The 9,898-nt window shown below is 35.9% G+C and overlaps 1 protein-coding gene across 1 annotated transcript; it reads right to left on the reverse strand.

Annotated features, from left to right (window-relative positions):
* Positions 1 to 1,682: 1,682 nt before the first annotated feature.
* LOC129249302 (uncharacterized protein C19orf47 homolog) lies at positions 1,683 to 4,279 on the reverse strand. Its single transcript, XM_054889029.1, has 7 exons — positions 4,051 to 4,279; positions 3,781 to 3,952; positions 3,423 to 3,565; positions 3,123 to 3,305; positions 2,721 to 3,052; positions 2,327 to 2,660; positions 1,683 to 2,211 (listed from the first exon to the last, which is right to left on the reverse strand). Exons 1-7 carry the CDS (start codon positions 4,067 to 4,069, stop codon positions 1,889 to 1,891), a joined length of 1,506 nt encoding a protein of 501 aa, XP_054745004.1. The 5' UTR covers positions 4,070 to 4,279; the 3' UTR covers positions 1,683 to 1,888.
* Positions 4,280 to 9,898: the final 5,619 nt, after the last annotated feature.

The following is a 9,898-nucleotide window of genomic DNA, read 5'->3' on the forward strand; positions in this document are numbered from 1 at the left end:
GAAAGTATGTAAAGCAGTTGTTGGTTTACATTAGAGTTAGCATAAGTAATTAAATATGAGAGTAAGATTAAGTTAGAATTAAGAGTAGGTATAATATAGGAATAGGGTGATCATGTAACTAAGTATAGTAGTATGTAACATTATAATATAACTATATAATATACATATAATATAATAAAAAATAAGAAAAAACACCATACGCAGAAGCCGGTGCAAATGTCAAGTAGCGATCGGCAAGCACAATTCGTTCATGTGTTGCATTTAATACAAACATGTCGAAACTTGCAAACAGCACTCGGGTTGGTGAGTTCGAGTATGTCCACCCCACGCGAGCGCTGTTTGTTAAAATCGTTAAGCGGTTAAATTAGATTAATCGGTAATTTTATTTATATTTTAATAAATAATAATAATGGTAAGAAGTGGTTAAAATATGTTTAGATTCCATAATAAAACATTTGTTTATGTGTATGGAATATTTGCATGGAAAACACATAGAAAGTACGTGCGATGCACTTTCTGAACATTCACAAACACATATGTATAATATGTATAACCCACACTGAGTCTGTTAAAATGCTGGCGCCTAGTTGTATGTAAGTGTATGTAGCGCCTATATAAGTATGATACATGCGTATATAGCAGCGATGCCAATATTCGCGAAAATTTCGACAACGGGATTTTGAGACATTTTTAAGCTATCCCACCTATCACCTTGAGACATAATTTTTTGTACTAATCCCGGGATTCTGTGAAACACGGAAAGTCTACCAGGTTAGGGAGCGATTTTTATTGAGGTTAAAAACCCGGTGAAACTAATCTCTTTATACGAAAAGCTCCAGCACCGTTCCCACGACATTCGATTTTGCGTAACCGCAACGCCTCGGATTTATAACCAAGGACTGTAGGTTCAGCAGCATTCGCCGTGTATGTATGGGGAATGTTTATGCTGCTATAACAAGCTCTAGCACCGTCCTGCAGCAATATTTACGGTGCTTACGCTGTTTGAAAATATTTATGACTTCAACATCCTGTAATTCTAATTTGTCTTCGGGCTTTAACCCAGATTTTAGTGGAAGATATTTTTGCATCTGATCATACATAATATATTTTTATGATTGTACAATAGTTATTACTTATTAAATTAAATTGAAAAATTATTAAAAAAATATTTCTGATAAGTTTCGAAAAATCAATGTCTTTTATAAAAAATGGTTTTAAAATGAATTTCTGCCACTATAAAGAAGAATGAAAAGGAACAGTTTCGAATTAGTGTCTGCTATTTTAAAACTACAGTAGCTACAAATGGGTTAAAAGCTCATTGAACAATAGAAAATTTGGTTTTAATATATTAAGTAAAAATTTTTTACAACGTGAATTTATTTTAAATCTTTGAGTTTGTTTTAAATATTTATATTTATCGCTTGAAACAAAGAGAAAAAAAATCTCATATTTATGCTGCTGCACAAACAAGAAATTCGTTTTTTATTTCAGTAAGTGATATATTCCCTGAAAGCAATACTGGTAAAAAAAAAATACTAGAAAATAAGTTTAGCATCCCATCGGCTCCACGAAACGATAAGTAATTATAATAAAAAGAATATATGTACTTGTATTGTTAGTTCCTGCAAAATGGCCCAGTGACGACTAAAGTTGCAATGTACGTATTTTTTTTTTATTTAAATTTAATTTCACAAATTACGGCAAAACTATAAATTAATGAAAGTGTGTTTATGTTTTATGTTCTTATACTTAGAGTAATTTATTAATAATGTAATCATATTACTGCGTTCTTCTTGATTTGAATTTATTTAGAATTATGTGAAACTCAAAAAAATTTCTTTAACACACCATAAAAAATCGTAAGTTAGTTGTTTATAAAAATATCAGCTTAACTATTAAATCCCAAACGATCGAAAACTGATCCAGAATTTTTTTGTTGTTGCTTTCTTTGCATTGCCGGTGAATTCCTCGAAATATTCACTTTGCTGATGCGCTTTGAAAGTGATGACACAGACTTTCCTTGCATTGAGGTGTTGTTCATATTGCTTCCACCACCCAAACGACGATGTACTGGTATTTCTTGGCGCATCATAATCTCGTCGGACTTTAATCGAATAGATTTGATTTTAACTGGACTAACGCGTGATTTGGGACTGCTATTGCTGGCAGCCTTTAAATTGTAAGCTTTCTTCGTGGTGTGCAAGATTGTGTCTATTAATAGAGGTAACATTCAATTTAAATAGTGACATATGCATTTATTAAACTTAACAATTTTTAAGAGACTTCTGGCCCTTTAAATAATTAAATTCAATTTCTTTTAACTCACTCAAACCCAATCTGGACTTAACGCCGCCTGGAGCTTTTCCGTGATGTGTGCCGCCAGCTGACTTAAAACGAGGCTCCGGAGCTATTTCATGCACCTCTGCTGTAGACGCGAATTTGACAATTTTCTCACTGCTGCTCACAGCATTTGAACTGGTGACTATGTCATCCATATCCATATCATTAGCACTATTCATTGAATCATTATCATTGTCATCACTTTCGTTGGTCTTCAATGGCACCTTCTTCACTAGTATAACCTTTTGCTTTTGTGTATGTATGCGCACTGGTGATATATTCGAGGCGACAGCCTTAGCCTTAATAATTGCAGAACGATTCTAAAATGAAGCTTCCTTTAGCCAAGCAGCTTTGTTTTTATTTCAAATTATTCTACTTACTGTTGTTTTCGATGCATTTTTCAGTATGGGCTTAATATGTTTCGCTATGATGAGATCATCATCTGCATCTACTTGAGTTTTCCCACCCAAACGCGAAAATATGGATGAACTGTTTGTTGTTTTGACATCTTTTCCACCAACACCAGTAATTCGTACTCGCACGTTACGTACGGTGGTACCTTCAAGATTGTCACTGTTGCTGCAGCAGCTACTCTTACTGCTTATTTCACCCTCATCTGTATCATCATTAGCCAAATCTATAGTTGAGGCAGAGTTCTTGGCTAGACGTTCGAAGACATGCGAGCGTTGCATACTTTCACGTTCTGAATACACTACAAGAACGTAATTATTTCGCTATAACATAACACAAGCGATACAACATAAAACAAGTTGAACACTCACACTTTTCTTTTGTGGCAAGTATTTCACTACTGCGTTTCGTACTGCCGGTGGGAAGCTTTATTTTATATTTGCCTTCATGCTCGGGTAAAACACGCCGCGCTTGTTTTGGAAGTGATGATTCAAAATCTTCGGAGGTCTTGACGAAAACTCTATTGCTGCCGCTGCTCGATGTTACTAGTGCCGCTATATTAAATGTGAAATATTGTTTCAATTTTTAGTGTTTCAAATATATTTCTAAATAATCTGAACCGTTATGGTAGAATAAACTGAAATAGCACGAGCAAAATTATTCATACTCACACTTTGGTTTTGCTTTGGTAGTCGTAGAGGGGCGCTCTTGTGATAAATGAGGATTTGCTGGTACAGCCGCGATTGGTACACACACTTCGGAATTGGTGAGTACTTTTTCTCGAGCAGTTTGATCACTGACATTTTTGGCATGTCTAAAATTAATTACAAAAGTAATGTCACAGAATATCATACAATTTTCTAGCTATTGTTATTGTTGTTATAACAGCGTATATCAGTCGCCCCAAGCATGCTCCTGACGCTGCTGGGTAGATAGCTCTAGGCCGGTTTTAATTCCAGATAGTCGTGCTACCGTGGACCTGACCTCCATAGTTACGATTTTTAGTTGTTAGTTCTATATCAAACTTACCTTAATATTGCGATTATATCGCCCATTGGTGTTACACCCATTTCTCGCAGATATTCTTTATTGAGATCCATTAGCATGTCGTTCTGTATGCGATTCTCCACGAATATGTGCGCGTAGCTGGCTGCCGCTGGAGAAGGTATACCAGACGCATTGAAAAATTTCACCCATTGTGCTGTTGAAGAAGTCATTTTCATTTATACCGAAAACTATAAACAAAACTGAAATGTTCTTCGACCTCTCAACTGATGGCCACAAGAACTTGATACACACCTGCAGCTGCGTTGGCCATATTTGAGACCCTTACAGATACATTTATTTATAAAAATTCGTTAAATCAATTACTTTTACTTTTCACAAAAAAATCTTTCACAAGCTAAAAATAATTTTCCGTTTGCTGAACGGCAGCCATTAAAGTTTTACCACTGAAAACGTCATTTTGCAGACGTCAAAAAAAGTGCAGGGACATTGCCATATAGTACTTTTTCATATTAAAAACTAGAGTCGAATAAAAATAGATAATAGCTAATGAATAAAAATAATGACTGATCGTATACATCATAAAATGCAAATTATCATATCTGCGTACTCAAGATCGTCAAAACAGTTTATGGGAAAACTTTAGTATAATGTATATCGCTTTGGAAAAAACGGTTAGAAGGGGGCGATAGAGGGGTGTATCCCCATCTTAAAACTGAAAACCGAACTTGCCGGAGGATTATAGTTTTAAAGTAATTTAATGTTAAAGTTCTCTAATTTAGCGAAAAGTTGGTGTTGCCATACGCCTGAAATAAAAACGAAGTTCATATGCAGGGATGCTCAGGGGGAGGGTTCATTGTAAAACTGCAGTATTTTTTTTTTTGCTGTAATTTAAAATTGAGAAAAATTTTTGAAAATAAAAATATACAACTCATTTAAACTTAAAAACAATGATATTAAGCGTATCACAAAAAATCATATAGTAATTAAAATTAGATTAAGTTAATTACCACAGTATTTTTGCGGAGAACTCCTTATGGCGTGGGCGGCCTTTGGCCGCGCTTCAGAAAAATAACCCTGATCAGTCCAACTCCGGCTACGCAATCCACAGTATTTTTGCGTAGAACTCCTTTTCGCGTTAGCGGCCTTCAGCCGCGCTTCAAAAAAATAACCCTCATCAGTCCAACTCCGGCTACGCAATCCACAGTATTTTTGTGTAGAACTCCTTTTCGCGTGGGCGGCCTTCGGCCGCGCTTCAAATAAATAGCCCTCATCAGTGCAACTCCGGCTACGCAATCCACAGTATTTTTGCGTAGAACTCCTTTCCGTGTTAAAACCATTGAACCCAAAATTAAAACATCATATGCGTGTATGTAGTAAGGAGGCACAATAACCCCCATCCCCATCATTAACACTAAACTTAAGTACTTAATTTTTGTTCATATTTTTGTTTCATTTGCAGGCATCCGGCAACACTATACTGTTGTCATTCCAATCTTCTTCTTATTCGCGTTTAAAATTGGAAAGTGATTGCATGGACAAATGAATTTGCATTTAATTTTAATAGAAATAATTCGTTTATAAGCATAAAAATCTGTAAAAACACGCGTATGAGTGCATATTTGGTGAATTTTAGTGAAGTGTTAAAAAATATATAGTGTAATGTGGCAAATTGTAGTGAAGTTCCAAAGGGAATTTTGAAGGCTAATAATTATGAAATTAATATTTCCCGAATAATTTGGAGTTATAAAGAGTGTTTCTTAACACCTCACTAACATCTCCACCAAGTTTCATTAATAAAAACATTATAGTTTGCCAAAAATTTCCCAATATACATTGTTCTAAATTCCAGCCCAGTTTATATATATATATGTACATATATAATTGGCGCGTACACCCTTTATGGGTGTTTGGTCGAGCTCCTCCTCCTATTTGTGGCGGGCCTCTTGATGTTGTTCCACAAATGGGGGAACCTACAGTTTCAAGTCGACTCCGAACGGCAGATATTTTTAATGACAAGCTTTTTCATGGCAGAAATACACTCGGAGGTTTACCATTGCCTGCCGAGGGGCAACCGCTTTAGAAAAAGCGTTTTCTTCATTTTGGTGTTTCACCAATATTCGAACCTACGTTCTCTCTGAATTTCGAAATGTAGTCACGCATCAATCCATTCGCAGTTTAATTGTTATAAAAAATGGAATCGGCAATAAAATTTTGCACGAAAGGCATTGGAGTGGGACCCTCTCATGAATATTAGTCGCAAGCCTGATAGACCAAGAGAAACTTGAAGTCAAACAGTTGGAAGGGAATCTGGACGCATCGAAAAGAGCTGGAACCAATTGAAGTATCTTGCCAAAAATCGCACAAGATAGCGCTCGGGCGTGGTTGATATTCACGAAGGATTAAGACCTGAAGAAGAAGAAGAAAAAGAGATTTTGTTGTATTCAAAATCTATACTAATATTATAAAGAGGAAAACTTTGTTTGTTTGTTTGTTACGAATAGGCTCAAAAACTACTGGACCGATTTTAAAAATTCTTTCACCATTCGAAAGCTACATCACGAGTATCATGGATTATATTTTATTTTGGAAATAGGGCTCGAGATATAGGTCAAAACGTGGACCCGGGTAACCTTCGGATGTGTATGTACAATATGGGTATCAAATGGAAGCTGTTTTTGAATGCATTAGTCCAGAGTATCTTTCATGCCGCTCCGTGACTAGGGTCTCGAGATAGAGACCAAAACGTGGACCCTAGAATGTGTTTGTACAATATGGATATCAAATTGAAGCTGTTGGTGAATGCTTTAGTACAGAGTATTTTTCATGCCGCTCCGTGACTAGGGTCTCGAGATATAGGTCAAAACGTGGACCCGGGTAACCTTTGGTTGTGTATGTACAATATGGGTATCAAATGAAAGCTGTTGATAAGTGCTTTATTACGCGGTAATTTTCATATCTATTGATGACTAGGGTCTCGAAATATATGCCAAAACGTGGACCCGCCGTGTCTTTGCACCGAATTAAACCAAATTTACACACATTGTTAAGGAGGTATTGAAGATGGTTTCCGTATAGTTTGGATACCTATTGGTAGATAGGGTCTCGAGATATAGGTCAAAACGTGGACCCGGGTAACCTTCGGATGTGTATGTACAATATGGGTATCAAATGGAAGCTGTTGGTGAATGCTTTAGTTCAGAGTATTTCCATCCGCTCCGTGACTAGGGTCTCGAGATAGAGACCAAAACGTGGACCCTAGAATGTGTTTGTACAATATGGATATCAAATTGAATCTGTTGGTGAATGCTTTAGTACAGAGTATTTTTCATGCCGCTCCGTGACTAGGGTCTCGAGATATAGGTCAAAACGTAGACCCGGGTAACCTTTGGTTGTGTATGTACAATATGGGTATCAAATGAAAGCTGTTGATAAGTGCTTTAATACGGGGTAATTTTCATACCTATTGATGACTAGGGTCTGGAAATATATGCCAAAACGTGGACCCGCCGTGTGTTTGCACCGAATTAAACCAAATTTACACACATTGTTAAGGAGGTAATGAAGATGGTTTCCGTATAGTTTGGATACCTATTGGTAGATAGGGTCTCGAGATATAGGTCACAACGTGGACCCGGGTAACCTTTGGATGTGTATGTACAATATGGGTATCAAATGGAAGCTGTTGGTGAATGCTTTAGTTCAGAGTATTTCCATCCGCTCCGTGACTAGGGTCTCGAGATAGAGACCAAAACGTGGACCCTAGAATGTGTTTGTACAATATGGATATCATATGAAAGCTGTTGATAAGTGCTTTAATACGGGGTAATTTTCATACCTATTGATGACTAGGGTCTCGAAATATATGCCAAAACGTGGACCCGCCGTGTCTTTGCACCGAATTAAACCAAACTTACACACATTGTTAAGTAAGTATTGAAAATGGGTTTCGTAAAGTTTGGTTGTAATTCGGAGCAGTGGCAACGGGTACATCGTTCTTTTGAGCCAGCCATAATGTCGCTTACTTTTCTAACGCTTGGGGCGGAACTGAACTGTCAAATTGACAGTGTGAGTTACAATGTGTCAATATTTCTTTCTGATTTGGATGCCATAAGGAAAAAACGTAAGTGCAACATGTAAAAATTGTTTGTGAATTTTTTTGGAGTGGATTTTGGAACAGTCAATAATTTCTTACGAAATTTGAGAATTTAATCTGAAATCCGAATGAAATTATGTGTTCGTGGAAAAAACAATTTTTTTCGTTTTTTTGTTTTTGAAAAATATAAATGGATAATGGTTAAAAAAGCTCCAATGCTTAATAAAACATATAAATTGAAACGAAAAATTCATGGATGATCAGGAAAAAAGACGATTGTTTATTCATATGCGTTGATTTGAAATTTAAAAACAATCTTCTTTTTTCCTGATTTTCAATTTATATTTTATATTTACTCAAAAACAAATAGAAAAACAAAAAATATTGTTTATGCCAAAGCGCTTGAATAAAGAATAAAGAAATAAATAATATGAAAACCGTATATTTTCTGTTCTAAACCATATCTATTCTATTTTAGTGTGCCCAGCGAAGGGGGCCGGGTTTGCTAGTATTTAAATATACATATAATCTGTGGAAGTGCTGAATTTTTTTGTTATATTCTCTTATGAAATATGCAACATTTCGAAGAGCGTATGACAATATTTTCGTAATGTTGTTGTACAATGAATTGACATTTTTTTTTAAGAATACACTATAAATCTAATTATAGTAAACTTTTGCGAGTAAATGGAATGAATCTGCGAAAATATCAAGGCTTCATATTGAATGACACTGTTCTTTATATTTATAATTGTATAAATCATACAGAAACATCACTAATGTATATTAAGTGGTAGAAAAGGAAGTTGAGTGTTTAGAATACTTCATTTGCATTTTAGCAACCAGTCAAAAATTTAAACGTTTATAGCATTGGCAGGCGGGGGCGTTGATCCGACTTACCGGGATAGTTACTCTGATTAAAATTGTAGTGTGACAAAAGGTTGGTACGCTAATTAATGAATAGCTCATTGAGCCGCAGCCAAGAAATACGGATATTGGCTGAACTGATAGTAAAAAATATTTACTTGTTAAAAAAAACCTTAAATAACTGTTTCAAATATTAAAACTTTTTATTTAATGCCGATTATGTTAGTGCAAACTAGCACAGCCTAATAAAACTTTGATTATTTTTCATTCACAATAGTTATTAACTGTCGTTTTCGGTAGTAAAAATAATAAATCACTTAAATTATACACTGTAAAAAGGAAAAATTGTAAACTTAGGTTAAGTATGTGTCATATCGAAATAATAATCGAACGAATAATCGAAACCGAAGGGATGTATCGAAAACAAAAAAAAGAAGAGAAGTTCCGGAAAAGAGACGCACGTGGTTTTAATTATTCATATTTTTGAAAAGTGTTTTTTTTTTAATTTACAACTCAGGTGTGTACCCAACAGCGAAAATGGAAGTGAAAAGACGAATCCATCCATTGCTAACTACTGACTATGCAGGCCTTGGCAAAGCGCGCCAACATTGCGGAAACGGAAGTCATAGACTTCATAATCGATGGCATGGGTAACTCGGTTCCGAACATACAAATACTAATGATGGCACGTACTTTGGAGGAGTTAAAAGCGTTAGCAAATCGCCACCAACATCAATTCACAGTAACTAACGTTCCTGGAACTACTGCTAGACAGCCGTCTACCACAGGGCAGCGAATTACAAAGGGGAAAACTGATGCAATATTATGCTTTAATTGCTCACGGCATGGGCACATGAAGCCCAACTGTCCCTATCCACTTCGGCCTGACGGGTCCTGTTTTCGTTGCTGGCGCATGGGCCATGACCATCGGTCTTGCCCAAACCCTGCAAAAATACTAAAACGACGAGATGACGTAGCCATCATCGGAGATGAAACCGAAGAAGAAGACGGCATTGGCGCATTTAATTTTGTAAGTATAGTAAGTAATAGCTAATGCAACTCGTGATAAAATATTTTCTTTGTTTGATACCGGTAGTTCGGCTAGCTTCATAAAGGAGTCATTTGTCCCAAAAGAGTTGGTTGAAATGAATTCCAATAAAGCCACATCAAATTTCAAGG

The sequence above is a fragment of the Anastrepha obliqua genome, chromosome 5, assembly GCF_027943255.1.
Source record: "Anastrepha obliqua isolate idAnaObli1 chromosome 5, idAnaObli1_1.0, whole genome shotgun sequence".
Classification (NCBI taxonomy): domain Eukaryota; kingdom Metazoa; phylum Arthropoda; class Insecta; order Diptera; family Tephritidae; genus Anastrepha; species Anastrepha obliqua.